Here is a 19,217-nt window from a genome sequence, read left to right as displayed (position 1 = left end):
TTTGCACTGTAGACATCTGGGCGTCCGATGGATGCATGAAACGAGACGAACTTGGTGTTGTTGCGTTGCTACCTGACAGAAATAAGCGGGTGCCACGAATACCGTGCCATTGTGTTAGAAAGGTCCCATGGACGACGTCCAGTGGGCGCCGCACCATTATTAATGAACCGTCTCAATCTACTCATACGGATTTTCCTTTTCTAGGCAGACAGATTCCGCAAATAAGAGCCAGTCTTCAGTGCTGTCCGCCAGCATGTGTATATACACCGAGCCGATGCTTCCATAAGCCGGTTGAAGCGATGTCGCTGCATGTTAGAAGCCAATCAAGGTTTGATCCATGTGGGAGGAGCTCTCCGCAGCACGAGAGCTAACGGCTACCTTTTCTTACTTTGGCGCGGCCTGGTGGATTGCAGTTTACTTGAAGCAATCGCGAACTCGCTGGGGCTGTCGGCTTTGGCGTGGTTCTCCGAGCGATATCGCTTACTTTCTCTGAACTCTATTCTCCCCCTCCTCTTGAACACACCCTTCTCCCCATGTCCGAGGAAAGATGCGCCAATCCATCCTAGTTTTCCATAAAAGGTTTGGTCTGGGTATCATCAGAACTGACGTATGCAGACAGATTTAAATCTGCCATTGCACCTTGCCGCCGACATCTATCTACTGGCGGCCGCAAAAACGCCAGGCCGGCTTTGCCTCTCTGCGTCCCCTTTGCATACCCCTTGCATGTTTTGTTTAACAACTCGCCTCTATTATTCCCCGCTTATTACAGGTTTTGGCGTGAATTGCATGTTGCCCAAAGATGGTTTCCCAGTCTCTCGATGCCACGGCACTTACTACTGATGCTAGTCAATCCGCTGTGCTTCACCGTGATCTACGGAGCCACTTCGCCCACACAATTGGTGGCGAAGGCCATTTCTATGTACTGGAAGGCGGCAGGAAGATATTCGATGCCTCGGGAGGCGCTGCAGTGGCGTGCCTCGGCCATGGAGACAAGAGAGTGGCAGAGGCCATGATGCGGCAGCTAGGCGGCATCGCATACAGTCCTTCGACATTCTTCACCACGCCTGTATGCGAACAACTGTGCCAGTTTCTCATCGACTCAACCCACGGCCACATGTCACGAGCCTACCTAGTCAGCAGTGGTACGTACGTGTCCACGACTTTGATAGAAACCGCCCTCTGGCTCGTTGCTGACGTGTTCTAGGGTCCGAAGCTATGGAGGCAGCTATGAAACTGGCGAGGCAATATTATCTGGAAAAAGAAGCCGCCGAACCTCAGAGACATCTCTTCATCGCGCGAGAGCGGTCATATCATGGAACAACTTTGGGCGCACTGTCAATGGGAGGTCATGTGACTCGTCGAGCCAACTTCACGCCAATGTTAATCAATAACATTGTTTCCCACGTTTCACCGTGCTACAGTTACAGAGGCAAGACGCCAGGCGAATCAGACAAGTCCTATGTTGCAAGACTCGCCCGGGAGCTCGAGGATGAGTTCGTTCGGGTGGGCCCAGAAAAGGTGTGCGCATTTGTGGCAGAGCCGGTTGTTGGAGCTGTAAGTCAATTCGTTGAAGAGGCGTGAAGCGGCAGCGTCCCTGGATAGGCCGACTGACATATTCGCGCAGGCTTTGGGATGCGTTCCATCCCTCCCTGGCTACTTCCGGGAAATGAAGACGGTCTGTGACCGGTACGGAGCGCTCCTTATCATGGACGAGGTCATGAGTGGCATGGGCCGGTTGGGAACTCTTCACGCATGGGAAGACGAAGATGTGGTGCCCGACATCCAAACTATCGGCAAGGGCCTAGGTGGGGGGTATCAGCCGATCGCTGGCGTTCTCATCAACAGAAAGGTGAGCGAGGCATTGGAGAAGGGCTCCAGGTGAGTGTTCAAATGACCTGTAGCAACGACGCAGCGGCGAAAAGGTTGACTCATGCTGGGCCAGGTGTTTCGTTCACGGACACACGTATCAAGGTCATCCTGTTGCATGTGCAGCAGCACTCGCAGTACAGCAAATCATCCAAGAAGACGGCCTCCTCGGCAACGTGCGGACCATGGGCCAAGTGCTATCGGAGCTTCTGAGAAAGGGCCTCCAAGACGAGCCTTACGTCGGGGACATTCGTGGCAAAGGGCTCTTCTGGGGCATCGAGTTTGTGCGGAACAGGGACACGAAAGAGCCGTGGCCACAGGAGGCACATGTTGCAACGGGAATCAGCGATCTCGGACGCACGGAGGATTATGGCATTGTGGTGTATCCTGGAGCAGGTACTGTGGACGGTATACTAGGCGACCACATTATCGTGGCACCGCCATACACCGTGACGAAGCGCGATGTCGAGCATGTTGCAGAGACGGTGACAAGACTGATCAAGGGGTATTTCTCAGGCTTGGAATAAGTTTTAGATGATTGGGATGATGATCACTGGTGCTTGCTCCCCGGAGTGTGATACAAAGCCTACCCCTGCACGAGTAAAAAGTGTTGGCCAGTGTCGTGTAACAGGGAACGGCTGGACGAACGTGTAGCAGTTGATGGGTCGCAAATTCCGACCCATTCTTGAAGACAAAATGTGTGCAGACTTGATATTGCTTGACGGGATGTGCTCTTATTTATACCGGTGTCGGGGTGCCTGTGACAGGACCATAGCTGTCGAGAAGACGTGAAACGGATGAGAATAGAAGTGGATCTGAACAAGGACGTGAACTATTAGGTAGTACCCAGCCGCGGAAGGTTTATGCATGATGTATAGGTGTATAAATCGGAAGAGCATGTGCACTAAGCAACACAACCCCGTCCCAACACAGTTCATCCAACCTCGCTACCCGCTGTGCCAGGTCCCTGCGTCACAGCATCAGCAGCAGCAGCATCACCACCTTTGGAGAATTGATCCTGCGGCGGACCGCAGATGATGGAGTCTTCACCCTGATCAGCGCCTACTGATCTGACTATACCTCGCTGCGACGACTATCTTGCCGCCGTCACGACCGCAACGAGTACGACGCCGGCGACGTCCGCACCTTACTATTTCCCACTGGGCCAGCATTCAAACGCCATTGACATCCCTTACCCCGTCTCCAACCTCTCCTCTGTCGCTGTCTTCACAACCACAACTGCCTTGGGCTGCATCCGCAGACGAAAAAGTGCGCCATGTCCGTTGGACCTGCAAGTAGTCGCCATGCCGCCGATGAAGAGGCTCGCGCCGAGGTCGATGTGCTTAACTCGAGGCTCGAGAAGACCTCCCAACTGACCAAGAAGATCCAAGCATGCATGGGAAGGTTAGAGTCTACCGGCAAGAGCGTACGCGAAGTCGCTGGTCCCTTGAGTGGAGAGACCAAGAAGCTTCAGGTCCTGGGCAACAGTACGTCCGTCCGAACACATTCCCCCTCTTGGCTTCCCCCTCCTCAGTCGAACTGACTTTGGGCTCCTTTCTCGCAGACATCGATGCCGTTCTCGCAGCCATTGAGCGGCTTCGCCAACCTGCCGATAGCAAGAACGACGAAGAGCAAATCATCCGAGCTGGTCCCGACAAGTCTGGTCTTTCCAACTACCTGGCCTCGATCAAGCGACTGTCCAAGGCCCTCGCCGACATGCAGGCCTCTAACCTGCGAGCGAACCAACAGACGATGGCAGAGCTAGTCCGCTTGATTAAGTCGGGTAACTCGCAACTTGAGGGCCATTTCGACAAATTACTCCGGGGAGAGACGCCTCGCTCGGTAGAGCCGCTCCATTACATCACGAAGGACATGCCATTCCCAGTTCTGTCCCAAGACAAGGTTGCGCGCTTAGGCCTGGTCAATTCGTACATCTCGGGCAATCATCGCCAGAGCGGCGGCAGTGCTGCTCCTCAAGATTCGTCGACGGCCAAGATTTACGCCGAAATACGCGGCCCTTACCTTTCGTCTACGTTGGCCAACCTGGCCGCCGCTAGCGTTAATACGACCAAGAAGAAGAATCCCGACGCCATCTATCGCGCTGGCACCAACGGCATCGGCACATACGCGCAGGCCATGGAAGGTCTCTTTCTTGCCGAGTACGATAACATCTGCAGTATCTTCACGCGTGAGGACTGGGGCCCTCTGTTCCAGGCCACATGCCAGGCCGCCATGGCCGAGCTTGCCCGCACCCTGCGAGAGTTGAATAGCCATATCAAGGGTCACTTAAATACAGATTGCTACCTCGCTTACGAGATCACCGAGATAATGTCGGGCTTGTCGAGCAACTTGGAAACACGTACTGGCGAGCTCAAATCATCGCTTGCTGCAGCACTCCGGCCTGTACGGGAGACTGCGAAAGTGTCGTTGGGAGAGCTGTTGGACGACACGAGACGAAGGATCACTGCCATGCAAGCACTTCCTCAAGACGGCGCACCGATACCCATCGTGTCCGAGACCATGCAGCGTCTACAGACCATGGTGGAGTTCTTGCGGCCAATCTCAAGTATCATGTTCTCCTTGGGTGACGGGGGATGGAAAAGCAACGCTGCTACCGACGGACGGTCCACCGATGCGATTCCAAGTCTCGCCTCCTTTGACATTGGTGCCGACGGCAAGGAAATTTTTTCCCATTACTGCTCGGACACGGTCGATATGCTTATGACATCGCTTGATCAGAAGGCCAGATTGGTTCTCAAGGGTGGCCGGGCTGTCATTGGTGTGTTCTTGGCCAATAGTGTTGTCATTATTGAACGAATGATCCGCGACTCGGACCTCGCGCCTCTTCTTGAGGGACGGATGGGAATGTTGGACCAGTGGCGCAAGAAGGCGACAGGCATGTACACCATGGACTGTAAAGAGGTGTCGACGCACTTGTTTGATGTCATCCACACAAGCAAGCAACGGCCCACGTCGGGCCAGGCCGACTCGGCTTCTATTCTCAAGGGCCTGAGCAGCAGGGACAAGGATAACATCAAGGGCAAGTTCCAGGCGTTCAACGCCTCCTTTGACGAGATGGTCAGCCGGCACAAGACATACAATATGGAACGGGAGGTGAGACAGATATTCGCCCGGGACATTCAGCAGATGCTTGAACCCTTGTACAACCGTTTCTGGGACCGATACCACGAGGTTGACAAGGGCAAAGGCAAGCACGTCAAGTACGACAAGGCCGGAATAGCCGCCGTCTTTGCGACGCTCTACTAGGCAGGGGCTTTGGTTTTCGGGTATGATCACATGAGGTTCCTGATCCTCTTTCGGTGGCTTTTGTTTTGGTTTCGCAAGTGGGAATAGCGGGCGTCTCGGTAGCGAAGAGCAAAGCCTAGTTTGGCAAATATATCTTTTGTTGTTCTATTTTGCCGAGTCCCGCCTTCGTCTGGTTTGAAAAACCCCCAGGAAACAACCAGGGAGGATCATTTGGGGCCTTGTAGAGACAGATACGCCAGGGGCACAGCAGCAGTGGCATCTTAGTACGCAGCTCGCGTAACAACGTCGCCCCCAGTGCATAGCCGGCAATGACATTGATAGGCTTGCGCACCAGAACATTCTGTTTGCAACCGAGGTGGCATGGGCAATTCTTCTGGTTTCATGTGCTTACACGGCTACAGGCAAGAGAATACGATGGGTCGCGCGTGGCACTTGAATTGGCAAGTCAGATCCGTCCGGTCATTTAACAAGTCTGTCTCGAAGTCGCCGGTTCGAAAAACTCGTATCGACAGCTGTCAGCCAGTCAACACCTCCCTGGCACGGTGCCTATTCCGTCCACCTTGTCTCTGTTGCGCCATGTCCGGAACATTACCCCGAGGTCTTCTTGAAGAGCAAGTCGATGCGTTCGGACCTATGCCATACAATGACATCGTCGCTCCGGCGCTTAAACCATAGGATGCGGTGCTGGGGGATGAATTCTTCATGCGTCTGCTCACTCTTCCAGGCAGAGAGAGCCTTCTCTTGAGGTCCCAGGAACCGGTCCTCGTACCCGATGAGGAAGTCGTTGCTGTCAATGTTCGGATCCCATCGCAACCGGTTCAGCACATCAAGTGCCGCGCGGAATTTGCCCGCCCCCTCGGGTTTCCGAACTGTCGTTGAGCGCTGCTTTGCCGACTTGCCTTTTTTTGCAACCTTGTCCGCCAGCCACTCCTGGTACTCTTCGTCGACGTCATCGTCCTCCTCTTCATCTTCCGTGTCGGAGTCGTCGTCACCATCAACGTGCACACCCCATTCACGATCGTCCAAGTGTAGATCATCTAGCTCGCTTCTCTTGACGACAGTCGCACTAAACCAAGAAGTGTTTGGATCAAAATACTTTTCGTCGCTCATGATGAGCTTTTCGAACTGCTGCAAGACGGCGCGCAGGTTGCTGTGCGCCGCCTCCAGGTCATCCTTCGATGGCTTCTCGTCCGAGTTCATCCACTCCAGTCCGACGAGATAGGAGCCCTGGTAGTCGCCCTGAGTTCCCTTAGCTTCGGAGCTAGATGAGTCGACGAATCTGGCAGGCCAGATTCTTGCTGAGAGTTCGGGTACTCTCTTGTTTACGTCTTGGAGAAGAAAGGGTCAGCCACGTCTTGCTTCCAGGGCGGGTTGCGGGGGTTCTGAGAATGACTTACCAACCAGAAGCGAGGCACAACGAGACTCCAACCAGCCGACGAGTCTGCTTCCACGTTCGAGGGATGCTCCCCAGTAGTGAACACGTAGATTGATGAACGAACGGAACGAGCCAAGGAAGTTCGATGCGCCCGGGGTCATGTTCTTGCTATGGCTTGAGTCGGGGATGGACAGCAGCGACTGCCAGCTTGTTCCGTCCCGTGATAGTTGGGTAGTGGCCTGGCAAAGCTCGGCCGATATGATCTTCGTGGTCGGCACTGACGCGGTGAGTGCCGTGTTGAGCGTTGGAGAGTGCCAGCCGAGAAGGCACATGGCCTCCCTCGGTGTCCGATGATACTTCAGATTCTTGTGGAAGAAGGGGTCAAAGACCATATCTCTCTGCCAGTCAAGTTGCGAGTAGTGGTCAAAAAAGGTTGTGATTATGTCCGCAGTGGAGACAACGCCACCATCGTGTAAGAGCATCTTACAAACCTTGACCAGCATGACAGACAGGTGTATGCCGCCAAGATACCCAAACTTGGCTGCGTATATCCCGCGTGCCTTCGCCCACGTCTTGATGGCCTGGAAACTCATGCGAAACTGTGCCAGGTCGGGAACGGAACGCTGAAGGTAGAACAGATCCCTCGCAGGCTTCAGCTTCAAAAGAGTCTGCATGGGCAAGCTGAAAGCTGGGTCTGACGGAGGCCGCTTCAGCATATCGGGCCACTGTTCCACCACGCTGGGTGCCTGGCAGTATTGAAGATCACACTTTACGCCCAGAATCTCAACCTCGAGCATAGTGCCGGTCTTGGCCTTGACTTTCCTTAATAGCCGCACACCCGGGTTGCCCGACTTTCTCAGCCTTTGACGGGCCAGGATAAAGAAAACGCGGGGACTGATGGAACCGATACAAAGGCAGTCGATGTCGGACGTCCTGGACCAGGTGCCGAGACCGTACGATCCCACGGGGACTAACATAATAGCCGGACGGCCTCGTGTCTGATCGCCGGTTGTTTGGTCCGAGTCCAGGAGGGTATGTTGCAGCAGCTGAAGAGCCTCTTTCCGAACAGCCTCGTTTTGCTCCGTCGGGAAGATGTTGAGGTTTTCCATGCACCGTCTCAGCACGGCAACGTCGGAAAGGCCAGCCGGTGCCTTTTTGGGCTGGACATGAACCACTTGGGCACTGGCGGCTGCTGCATTTTTCGAGTCGAAGCGATGCAGAAGGCATCGAATGCCCCAGTGATCACTTGCGTATAACGGACCTTCCCTGGTCTCGCCTTTGCCAGTAATGAAGCCGAACATGTTAAAGCGTGAGATCCGGAACGGGCCTCCACTCTTGACCAATATACGGTCGTATCTCTGCGGACGGTTGTTGAGGCCACTTCCGACCATCTTGGCAGCATGTGGATTCTCTCTGGGGTCGAAGGTTGCCCCTTGCTCACCCTCGAAGATATGGCCGACGTCACCTTTGAGGTTGTCACTGACACCGGCCTCGATGCGCGAAACCATCCAGACATCAAGGAGGTTGGCTTCGGCCAGGGTTGTCTCAATGTTTCGGAGAACATTTTCCGTCTGCGCGGTGATTGCTCCCTTCTTGACGGCGCTATCAACGGTGTAGGAAGATGTGGTGATGTTGAAGTCACCGGCGATGACCCATTGGTTGGCTGGATAATCGCTCCTGAGGTGGCTCAAAATTCGCTGGAGTTCTCTGGAGACTACTGTCAGCTCGGAGACGAGGCAGGTCATACATATCTGTCAGGCCAGTCGGTCGTACCTTTCTTTAGCGGCGACGGCGCCATCTGTCAAACCTTGACTGAGATGACAGGTTGCCAGTACTAGAGGCAACGCAGGGCCATCTGCCTCACTGTATCTCAGGCCATGGAACCTAAGCACGCATGATCCCTTGTGTTGACGCTTGAAGGGTAGGTATTCCCAGGAGAAGGGGTGTTTGCTAAGGACCACGTTGTTAAGTATATTGGGCAACGGGCCAGCAGCTGGATCGTCGGGTGATCCGTGTGAGGCATACGTATACTGCTTTCGAATGCGGTCGTCTTCGAGCAAGAAGGGCAGAAAGTCATCAGTTACCTCCTGGAGGACTACGATGTCTGCCAACGCGGTTCCTGCGACAAGGTTATCGACGATCAGAGGGTATCTGGTGCGAGAGGGAGGCCAGTGGAACTCGGCAAGGACGTTCCAACTGGCAACAATGAGATTTTCGAGCAGCTCAGCATCCGAATGTGACGTTTCTGGGGAGACTGTGTCAACTGGCTGCCATACCAAGAGCCGATCCGAGAAGTGCCATGTGCGTTGCAGGATAACATTCAAGGCCGTTTCTCGTTCCATGCCAAACAAATCACCGCAGATAACCAGGGAGGGAGAAACAAGGTTAATGAGACCCCATTGTTTCATCTGGCCCGACGGGGCCCGAACTAGAACAGCCAGTTGACTTGCTTCCCAACTGACTGGAGGCAGGCGCCGCAGCTTTTCAAGGAGAAAATCAACTTTAGACGAGCGAGTCGTATCTTCGCACTGGGCCACCGTCATGTGCATGTTGTACGGCTCCGAGCGTGTCTGACCGATGGCTGCGAGGATGGCGGCTCTCAAGCAGTTGAGTTGAGATGCGTTCTCGGCGTTTCTGTCGCACAGAAACAGTGTACTGCCGTTCCTATGTTGAAAATAGCCCGGGGAGTCCAGGCAGATGGGAAGAGTGGCGGGCTCCCCCCGGTCCGTGAGGCACTTGACAATGGCATCACAAGCCAGACGGAGAGCATTGGAATCCGTGGACCTGACGAACGGATAGACGAGGTTGACATGGGGTGGCCACTTCGCATGGGCCTTGTCATTATCGAAACGAAGGCGGTCGACCAACGGCCATTGGTCTCTAGGGGGTATCAGGCAGAGAGCCGTGTCGTGGTTCGATGGAGCTGGGAATTCCATGGGTGCTAATGTATTGATCCGGCTTATGTTTAGGTTTGTGCGAATGTTGGTTGCGACTGGGATGGAAGTGGCACGTCGGCCGATCCTGGGGTAAGCTGGTGAACCGAGATTTCACCAACTGTGAGATAGCCAGTAGTAATCAACGTTGCGGGAAGAGTATGGTCGGTCTTTTGTACGCTGCGGAACGAGGTTGGCGGACTAGGAGATGGAAACAAGAGACAACAGAGGCTGATTTAAGGTACGAAGTCAAGGCAGTGTAAATACTTCGCACAAACCTTTCCCATGCTCTGGGATAGGGTCAAGGGTGCAACCAAACACACAAAGGCCAAGCTCAGGGTCAAGTCAAAGGTCAAGGGTCGCAGGAAGCTGTCGACTCGACTCAAAGTCGGAGATGGTGAGTACGGGCCAGTCACTGGCCGAATGTGTCAGATACAAATGCATCACAATTTGCAACTAGCAGTCCAAGTGCCTAGGTAGTGGTTGGTAGGTAAAGGGGCCGTGACTCAGGGACCCTTGCAACTGTGTCTTTGCATGCCTAGGTTGGGCGGGGGTTGTGTCCTAGTGTTGATGGTGCAAGCATGGAACGGACCGTTTGACGTTGCCGAGTGACTCACCCACTAAGGCGACTCTACAGGCACTCATACGTGCCCACCCCACCTTCAGGTAGGTAGACCAGGGGTCCATGGACCAACGACAGCATTGTGAGCGGCGAACAACAATTGGCCAAAATGGATCCGCATGCCTTCCAACATTTTGTACTTGTTCAACTGACCTTGAAGAATCTTGATTATCCTACGTCAAATCTTAATACACAAGCACCCGCGTACAATGACACGGCGGTCCAACGATATCCTCATGGCCGAGTCGCCTGCCCAGAAAGTGACGCACGTAAGGAGCCTGCAATGGCATCACACGCCCTGTTCGTCAAAGTCGGAACCGCCCCAGTCGATGGACGTGACGCCTTTGCCCTTGCCCTCCATCAGCGCCTCCAGCTTGTCCTCGTTCGTCACGTATGCCCCGTTCTGTCTCTTCTGCGCAACGGCGTACTTAATCGAGTCTCGCCACTCCTGTGACGACCAACGTGGTTAGAGAAATCACCCAAACGTGCAAAGGGCATTGTTGAGACGGACAGCACCCGGCTCGGAACCAGGACTTACCCGCCACCAGACTTCCTCGCTCTGCACCATGCACCTCCGTCCATCCTCGCCGTTCCTGGCCGATGCGAACGGCCACACCGATTGCACAACCTCGTATTTGTGCTTACTCGAGAAAAGATTCTTCATGCCCAGGTATAGTTTGCTCGACTTCTCGGCACTCTTGACCTTGACGTTGGCATGCGTGACGGGGAAAGAGATGTTGACCTGCCCCTTGTACTGAGTCGACGCAATCAAGCTGCGGATTTGGCCCTCGATGTATAGCGCGTCCATGTTGGCAACGACCCTCCCGAGCGCTTCCGTCGCGGGGCCCAGCATTAGCCACAACCATCACCACGACCTTGCGGCGGATGCGAACTCACCAAAGCTTTTCACCGGCGCCGGGTCCTCGACAAAGCGGCGGCACCACTCTTCAAGCTCCCTGTCACCCACCTCGGGGAGGACATCGGGCTTGGCGCCGCCCCGAAAAGCTAGCTCGCCCGGCGCCACGCACCGAATATAATCCATGCGTCTGCTCATGTCGTCGGGCACCAGCAAACTCATGAGGTTCATTTTGAAGTCGAAGTCGACAGTGCGACCTCGGTTTCCCCTGATATGGATCAATGGTTTGGGCGGGATACTGGCCTGCATCCTCACGAGTGAAACGAGGGCGCTGGCGCTTGCCGTCAGATGCTCTGCCCTAGAAGACAGCGTAGTGCAGTCAAGAGACAAGGTAAAGAGGGGCGGCGAGTAGAGCTTGTAATCCAACCTAGGTAGGCCTGTATAGGAGGGGGGGCCTGACGCCGTTACAGGGAGGCCACGAGAGTCCCCCGAGGTGGACGCCTGTAAAGTGTTGGGGGGGGTCGAATACGGCGGCGGCTCTGATGGGTTCGCGCTGTTGACGCTCACGTCGTGGCCGCTGGTGCGACCTGCAAGCAACGTCTTCTCGGTTACTATGGAAGGGAATGCCGCCATGCATGTTGAAGTGGCTGCTGACGGAGCAGCAGATGGCGGGGTTGTCGTTGTCAACGGGGGCAACGGCAACGGTGGTAGCTCGGCCGGCAGCTCGGATGGGCCCGGGGGCTCTGCCGAGAGCTCTGATAGTGACCTGAACGGCGGCTGCGGTGGAGCCATGTTGGCCGATTCTGCGGCCATTGCGGACACTGTTCCAGGGATGGCTGCGTAAACGGTATAACCAGTCCGTCGTGATCAGGACAATACGTGTGGATCATGGGAGTGGTATGTGCGACAGTGCGGTATGAGATGACTGCCGCAATGACGGACTTGAAGGAGGGTGGTAAAAGGACAATATGGGCAGTGAGAAGGACGAAGTAGGAGGAGAGAAGAAGTCAATTAGGGATCGCGAGGTTGCATGCGAGGAATAGATGTCTGTCCTGCTCGGTACTTAGGTATATCTACCCCATCTGAATCTGTCCGCTCCCAGTAACGTGTTAGACAAGGAACTACAGGACTAAATACAGGCTGCCTACCTTAGCTCCACCTAGGTAGCTATAAAAATAAAAAAAGGAATGAAGAAAACCCAATCCCGTGGGAAATACGCCCAGCCACTAACCACCCCCCGTTCAATTCAGCCCCGCGCGCAGCTGGTGCTACTCTAACACCCTCACCTGCGCCTACACATAGCACTAGCCCAGCACAATCAATACCATTCAGCACCGTGTTAGTGATGACCCAGAAGGACCCATGCCCGTGGGGATTGTCATATACACTGAATATGTCTAAGCCATTTTCGGTTCCAGGGCTGCCTAGAAGGATCACCGGCCCCATGTCAGCAAGAAGACCGCGAATCGCGGGCACTGGAGTAGCATTGAATATAATTTCCTGCTAACGTGGTTGGCCGCTTTGAAGTCTCATCCATGATGTTCTCCGTGTAGTAGGTAGCATTGGACTGGCCAACTCCCCCTCTCCTGCTGGATGCGATGGAAGTCGAAGCCATAGGTGGCTGTCTCGTTAAACGAGTTCAATTTGCCTAGACATACTAAAGGTCATCTCATCATCGTTATACATTCGTACACAATGCTGCTATCATAAAACAAACGCCGTCCAATGCCCCCAAGTCGGTCACATCGCGAGAACTTTGAAACCCTTGGATCGGCCTCCATGCCGGTGTTCACCCCACAAACTCCTGAGCAAGCACATAGCATGACAATGTGGTCAGTCATCATCTCATCGAGAGGGCAAATAGAGAATTTGTCTGCAGGAATCAGACCAGCTGGAAACCATCGTCCTCGGCGATACGAAGCCCATCCTGACGCAGGCTCTGGCGTGCCTTACGGCCCTTGAGAATCTGTCCGTTTTCGTTGAGGATTTCGTATTCTTTCTCCACCATGCGCTCCGTCTCGCGGCCCGTCGTCTTGATGAAGACGTCGAGCGTCAGCGGTCGGTTGGGACTTTCGATCCTATCAAAGCTGTATTTCCAATCCTCCGAAGCGGGGAGGTTCTTCCAGCCCTCCTGAGACGGGGCCATCTCCATGACAGATCGGCTGAGTGGATCCTTAATCTGTTCCTTGGCCCGCGCCGCCGACTGCACGCGCCCATGAGGAAGCTCCCAGTGTGATCGGAACTTGGTTACGTTGTGCTGCGTCTTCTTGTGGTGAGAGCTGCGTCTCGCATGTCAGAATTAACCACGCGAACGTGCCGCATGAGGATGTGTGAATGACAAACGTACGTCTCGCTGTTCTTGCCTCTGGGGCGCGTCTTGGCTCGCTGCTGTTCGGTGCCGCCGACGGCCTCCAGAGTGGTCCAGTCAAGGCGGCAGCCTGCCAGAGGACGGGCTCCGTTTGACCATTTGGACTGTGAGTCTTTAGTCCTCTTGTAGTCTTGGTGTGCGCTTCGAAGATCTCGCTCGAACTGGACCTGGGACTCGATTGCGGCAGCCATTACGTCCGGTTGCTTGTGGCAAGGAAAATTAGGTGTTATGGCAGTGCTGAGACGCCAAATAACGGCGTCGCTGGTGAAGCAAGATGTCCGAGTTTTACAGACCCAAAAGAGTTCTGTGACGTTCGAGGTCGGAATCAGTTGATGGTGTTTGAGTTGCCGCGGTATACGACACGAGTGGGGTTTGACAGTGAATGCGATCCGGTATTATGTTGGGTATCTAGTGGACAAGGTTGCAGAGGAGGATGGATGAGTGATACATATAAGATGAGTGAGTGGAAAGGAAACAGGTTGGGTTATGCCCGGCTCGGTGTCCGAATAGAGAAGTTAGAGAGAGGCTGAGTCGAGGCAGGGTGAGAATAGGTTGGTAGGCAAGTTTTGAAGTAGTCACTGTTGGGACGGAAGTGACCGGGTGAGTCACCGGGCAGAGTTACCGAGGATGACGGCAAAGGCAGATTGGGATAAGAGGAAAGGAATTCCCAAAAGAGATATACACAGGGGAACAGAGGGCAAGGAGCCTAGGTCACACCACTTGAGTATGTGGTAGTGTAGTAGTTGTTGATGTTGTTGTGGTCGTCAACGATGATGATGTTGTTGGGAAGAGGATGGATGTGAGGGAGCCCGAGAGAAGGTGCACAAACCTAGGGCGCAGGAAGGTAGACCTGTCTGTCGCACTAATATACCTTGAGGCAGTTAAAGACTGATCTCAACGAGAACGCCTGAAAACAAGGCAACAAGCCGGAAAGGCACATGGGAGGCGCGTGGGCCAACTTGCACAGTACACAGTCGCCGGTCGAGCGACGTGCTGATGTGGCTGCTTATCTCTGGTGTTTGTGTCGTCAATGTCATCAATCAGGGGGGGTGGAGGCGTGATCCCGACAGGTGCTGGTGAGCCATCAATGATAAAGCTTGGGGCGTGGCCAACATAAAAATTGGGGGAAAAGGGAAGGGGGGTCTGTGTCCAAATGGTAGGTGCACTGATACTGTTTTCTGGGATCAGATAGGTTTCTCCAATCATCGACAGTTTACAAAGAGGGGTCAGAGGGGGTGCATCCAGCGGACGCTGCTGAAAACGTCATCGCACCATTAGTTGCCAGCTGCCCTCAGCTGTGATCAGTCTGACCATCAGTCTTCACCACAATGGACCGTGGGCCCCATTTGATGTCACGCATGCACGCGCCGCGCATCCCATGCATGCTATGCTACGGTCCGCAGCACCTGGTTTGAAAACGCCTGGTCTTCAGGCTTCCTCCATGACCAACACGAGCGCATGGGCCAGGCCATGACGATGCTGGCATCCAAATCAACACACTCCGCCTCTGAGCCATTGTCAGACTGTCAGCTGGCCGCTCTGGGTCAAGGCTGCCCTGCCTGCAATGTGCCTTTCGGCTCTGGCCTTATCTTTCTCTCTCACTCACACACACACAGCGTGATGAAATACCGCCCTGCCGCCAGTGCGCTGCCAGCTCATCATGGGGTGGTTGCTTGGAGGTCATATGGCCTCATTCGCACCCTCCAACTCTGTTCCTCACCCACCCTCACGCGCTGTTCCTCTCGTCATCTCCCCCTCCGGAGCATCACTCACCTCGCCCGCTCCTCTTCTGAGAGAAACACCGGAACAAAAAGACCCCGGAAGAGATTGATATTGTTTACCCGCTATTAGCAATCTCAAGTGGTCGTCCGGCCGCGATCGCAGATTCGTGTCTATGTTCGACTTGTCGGCCGTCTATCCCGAGGTCGAGGGCGATGACTGTCTTTGATTGGATGAAGGTGACGGGAAGCATCATGAGGCCGAACGGGGTCGGCTAGCTGATTTCAACTCAATGTAGCACTCAATCGGATACAATCGCAAATTCACCCGATCAGCCGCTGCTCAACCGACGCTACTCAACCCCGAGGACGACGCATCCGGCGGTCTCCATTGTCCCTCCCTTCCAGCCCTTGGACTCTGTCAACATGCCCTCAATCATCGTAAATTCTTGACTTCTGGCGGCTGCCGTCTTCGTCATGCGTGGCGGTAACTAGCGTCTTAACTCTTTCTGGGAAGAAGTTGTATGACTATCCAAGCAAAGGGCGCACCGGGCTGTCAGCTGTGTCGTGGAGCTGTGATGTGTCTTCCGCAGGGCCATCTTCTGTTGGTCGGTTCGCCTGGCGGCCGGGGCTGGAAAGAGGCTGGAGCAGCCACTGGAATACGGCGCTATCCGGCTCGAGCTCTTGGCTTAGTCACGTCGCTGGACCCGCCAACTTAGTGTGGCTGCATCGCACCGCACCGCACCGCACCGCACTGCACAGGCCAGAAAGCGACTCTACCGCTATGCCCGAGGCTTGCGGAGTTAAAAGACCTAACGAATGTATTAATGTTCCTTTTCACAGCACACGCTTGAGCAACAATTCTGCACGCCAGTCGCTCCCGGTCCTGTCTCTCGAAACACCAATACTTGCAAGATGCTCGCACTGATCTCATTTGTCTTGGCAACCAACTCTCGGTTCTCTGACCACGTCGATGTAGAATCTGAAAACCGCCTCAGCCCCTGGTCCAATCTCCCAGCCCGGCTCCTAGTGGATTTCGATACACGTCGGCATCGTCGCCGTCGCCGTCGTCTCGGGACCTGCTGGTCGTTCGTCTTCTAATTACTCGAGCAGTCTTCCCGAAGTTAGCCTCCCCTGCAGCTAAGGCGCTAATGTCGGATGTCTCTTGTTGAGCTGCACTGTTCAGTGCGTGCGTGTCCGCCCTTTGATATTTAACTGACGATGGATGCAAAACGGATCGAAAGCGTGCGTCTGGAGTCATTATCCATGGCCCAAACACAGTTGTTGTGTGATTCCTTGTGTCGGTCGAACTAACGCAACCCATAGAAGCTATTGTTATATTCACTGGATGACCCAATGCAACCCTTCAGGTCGCAATGCGTGACTTCAGGCAGGCAGGTGGCTCATTTGCCCTACTATCCTCAGTGCACAAGGAACCACATTCGTCAGCTCTGCGTGCATACGCTCTGACTATAGGGGCTGATTAGAGCTTTGGATCATCCTTAGGCCATTACAACCAAGCCAAGTCAAGTATCGAAAGACTCAGGCCCAGGCCTTGCTGTGTCCCTCGCCGGCCGGGACGATGGGCAATGGGCGGAATGGAACAAACTCTTGGCTTTCCCAATTCGCAGCAGTTATGGGCTCGAAGCAATGAGCAACTCCGCCAAGAGCCCGTGGCACTCGCAGTCTTTGCCGAGCGCATGGATTGTCGAGACTAGCCGGCTCCGAGTTTCTCATCTTGGCGTCCTTTGCTCCTTCATGTCTATTTCTGAAAGCGCCCCCAACCATTCCAGCACACCACAATCAAGACACTGTAACAAGACGTTCTTGGAGGTCGAACTTCAATTTGTATGGCCTTCGTCGAGGGTCGACTCTTAACCCTCTCTATCTCTCAGTTTCTCGGGCTCTCTTGGAAGGGCTTTAGTGGACTCTCAAGTAAGATGATAGGAGAGCCATGTCGTATATTGGTAAGCTTACGTCGTTCCATCCACTCACTCGGTTAAGGCCAGGGGATCTCTTGGTCATTCATCTGCTCAACGACGCTCCTCGCCGATGCCTTCAACCTCATGATGTTTAGACAAGCGCTATTCGCAGGGCGGTTACGGCTGAAGCGTACTAGGTTTGTCGAGGTGCGGTTCATCCTGCCTTGGTCAACGATTACAAGGCTTTGCGGCCCTTGAATGTCACCTTCGTGTTTTTCCGCTCTGTTCTCATTCAATCCTGCTTTTGACTCAATCAGACTCTTCAACAACTGTTTGACTAAGTGAAGAACAAAGCCTTCCTCCTTTGAGCCCCTCCCACTCTTCTTTTTCCCGATGAGTTGCCGCCAATTCCTTTGTACATCTCTTTATACGTTGCATCCATAGTTACAGCCAGCGACGCCACTTCCCAGGGACCTGGGTTCTGAATACTGCGACGCCTCTTTTTGACGATCCTCCATCTCGCTGCCCGGCTTCACTTGGCAGTGGCAGAACACTCATCTCCACAACTTTTTTCCTCGTCTAAGGGAACGACAGCCCATGCTTTGCCTTCGAGGCTGCCTCTAGCATGATCTTAGCCCGCTTCAGTGGCAGATCGTTCCACCATGCTTTGTCCTTCATCTCTGGGCCCTAGTGCTCCACGATCGGTCCTGGGCCCACCTAGAATGTCCCATCGCCCGAGAGCCACGGACTAGCCGGCCGACGGTTGCTGCTGTTTCTATCAAGCGGAATAGTGGCTTCGGATAGTTGCAGTGTTGCTCATGCCAAGAGCCACCTTCACGGGTTTTGCACACAACGAGGCCTCGGCGCCACCGGTCAGGTAGGGTCGGGCGTGGGATCGCAGGCTAATAACTCGAAATATATATCTCTGGCATCTCGTTCTTCCACCTCCTCTGGTGTTGGTCTTGTCATCGTCCTCGTCTCATCATCTCCAACCGGCTTGCAGTCTTTCTTTTCGCTTCTCACTTCGAGGAGACCTCTCTTTTAAAGCATTGCACTCTTGCAGCCATCGCCATCATGTTCATCCCCAACACTTTGCTCGGCCTACTTGGCCTCACAATAGCTGTCTACGCACAATGTTCCAACTTCCTTATTGACGACTTTTCACGGCCAACTCCCTCCGGTTTTAACAACTTGACTTCATGGACCAGTGACGACAACTCCATGTCAAGCATTGCCCTCGCAGGCGGATTACTCTCGTTTACCCCCAAGCCCGACCACTCCTCGTACTTTTACGAGACCCTACCTTGTTACCAAGCAGCCACCCAGGGCTACAAAGCATTGTCCTTGACTGTCAAGGGACCCAAGGACGCCTCCTTTATGGTGGAGATCCAGACCAAACAAGCATGTACCGACAACGAGTATCAAAGCCAGTGGGTTGTTATCTCCGGCCTGACGGGGTCAGTCCAAACTGTTAGCATCTCCCTGTCTTCGTTCCCGGGCGCCAACTTGGACGGCATCACGGGCTTCGTCTGGTCCACCTACTCCCAGTTCTCCGGCTATGAGTTCAGCAATCTCAGATTCACCTGCAACGAGGAGGCTGCGAGCTCGTCTACTTCAGCATCTCGGTCCATTTCAGCCTCTCCTGGCGCATCTACATCAGCTATATCAACAAGCACTTTGTCAACCTTGACATCCCGTAGTGTCTCTGCTAGCTCAACGGGTAGGGTGTCCAACGCACAGTCAGGCTCTACATCTCGTACGTCTTCTAGTTCTACCAGCTCAACCTCTCGGACATCTAGCACGTCTTCGTCGACATCCCGAACTCGCTCCTCATCTTCCTCCTCCTCATCTACCTCTCGGACATCTAGCACATCTTCGTCATCATCCCAAACTCGCTCCCCCTCCTCTTCCTCCACGTCATCAACCTCGCGTCGTAGCTCTTCCTCTTCTTCCTCCACGTCATCGACCTCGCGTCGTAGCTCTTCCTCCTCTTCCTCCACGTCATCGACCTCGCGTCGTAACTCTTCCTCCTCCTCCTCCATAAGTTCAACCGCGTTGTCGACCTCGACAGGTCGCACTTCGTCGACTGTGTCAACTTCACAAGCCCGCTCTTCAAGTTCGGCCACCTCTTCCAGGACGACTACTCTCTCTGGAAGCAGCAGCACCAGCCGCTCGTCAACTGTGTCCGGCTCAGTTACAGCTCAGTCATCGCCCGCCTCGTCAAGTTGCAGCAACCTTCTCATCGATGATTGGGAGTCTCAGTCGCGTCTGACATTCCTTTTCTACAACG

General features: G+C 54.3%; 7 protein-coding genes across 7 annotated transcripts; 4 read left to right on the top strand and 3 right to left on the bottom strand.

Moving 5' to 3' along the window:
• Positions 1-799: 799 nt before the first annotated feature.
• Positions 800-2,393, top strand: CH63R_04507 (Aminotransferase; the record flags this gene model as incomplete). The annotated part of the gene is made up of 4 exons (XM_018299482.1): positions 800-1,142; positions 1,205-1,554; positions 1,625-1,878; positions 1,943-2,393. The coding sequence occupies 4 exons, from the start codon at positions 800-802 to the stop codon at positions 2,391-2,393; spliced, it is 1,398 nt and encodes a 465-aa protein (XP_018160728.1).
• A 749-nt stretch (positions 2,394-3,142) lies between these two features.
• CH63R_04506 (Exo70 exocyst complex subunit) lies at positions 3,143-5,133 on the top strand (the record flags this gene model as incomplete). Its single annotated transcript, XM_018299481.1, has 2 exons — positions 3,143-3,353; positions 3,431-5,133. 2 exons carry the CDS (start codon positions 3,143-3,145, stop codon positions 5,131-5,133), a joined length of 1,914 nt encoding a protein of 637 aa, XP_018160727.1.
• A 588-nt stretch (positions 5,134-5,721) lies between these two features.
• On the bottom strand, positions 5,722-9,444 carry CH63R_04505 (Endonuclease/Exonuclease/phosphatase; the record flags this gene model as incomplete). Its single annotated transcript, XM_018299480.1, has 3 exons — positions 5,722-6,461; positions 6,531-8,185; positions 8,282-9,444. 3 exons carry the CDS (start codon positions 9,442-9,444, stop codon positions 5,722-5,724), a joined length of 3,558 nt encoding a protein of 1,185 aa, XP_018160726.1.
• Positions 9,445-10,352: 908 nt separating this feature from the next.
• CH63R_04504 (uncharacterized protein) lies at positions 10,353-11,150 on the bottom strand (the record flags this gene model as incomplete). Its single annotated transcript, XM_018299479.1, has 3 exons — positions 10,353-10,511; positions 10,602-10,894; positions 10,961-11,150. The coding sequence occupies 3 exons, from the start codon at positions 11,148-11,150 to the stop codon at positions 10,353-10,355; spliced, it is 642 nt and encodes a 213-aa protein (XP_018160725.1).
• Positions 11,151-11,550: 400 nt separating this feature from the next.
• Positions 11,551-11,763, top strand: CH63R_04503 (uncharacterized protein; the record flags this gene model as incomplete). The annotated part of the gene is made up of 1 exon (XM_018299478.1): positions 11,551-11,763. The coding sequence occupies one exon, from the start codon at positions 11,551-11,553 to the stop codon at positions 11,761-11,763; it is 213 nt and encodes a 70-aa protein (XP_018160724.1).
• Positions 11,764-12,801: 1,038 nt separating this feature from the next.
• CH63R_04502 (uncharacterized protein) lies at positions 12,802-13,478 on the bottom strand (the record flags this gene model as incomplete). The annotated part of the gene is made up of 2 exons (XM_018299477.1): positions 12,802-13,198; positions 13,267-13,478. The coding sequence occupies 2 exons, from the start codon at positions 13,476-13,478 to the stop codon at positions 12,802-12,804; spliced, it is 609 nt and encodes a 202-aa protein (XP_018160723.1).
• A 4,523-nt stretch (positions 13,479-18,001) lies between these two features.
• CH63R_04501 (uncharacterized protein) lies at positions 18,002-19,176 on the top strand (the record flags this gene model as incomplete). The annotated part of the gene is made up of 2 exons (XM_018299476.1): positions 18,002-18,652; positions 18,973-19,176. The coding sequence occupies 2 exons, from the start codon at positions 18,002-18,004 to the stop codon at positions 19,174-19,176; spliced, it is 855 nt and encodes a 284-aa protein (XP_018160722.1).
• Positions 19,177-19,217: the final 41 nt, after the last annotated feature.

The sequence above is a fragment of the Colletotrichum higginsianum genome, chromosome 3, assembly GCF_001672515.1.
Source record: "Colletotrichum higginsianum IMI 349063 chromosome 3, whole genome shotgun sequence".
Taxonomy (NCBI): domain Eukaryota; kingdom Fungi; phylum Ascomycota; class Sordariomycetes; order Glomerellales; family Glomerellaceae; genus Colletotrichum; species Colletotrichum higginsianum.
Note: the sequence above shows the minus strand (reverse complement) of the source record. Positions and strands in the feature narration are given on the sequence as shown.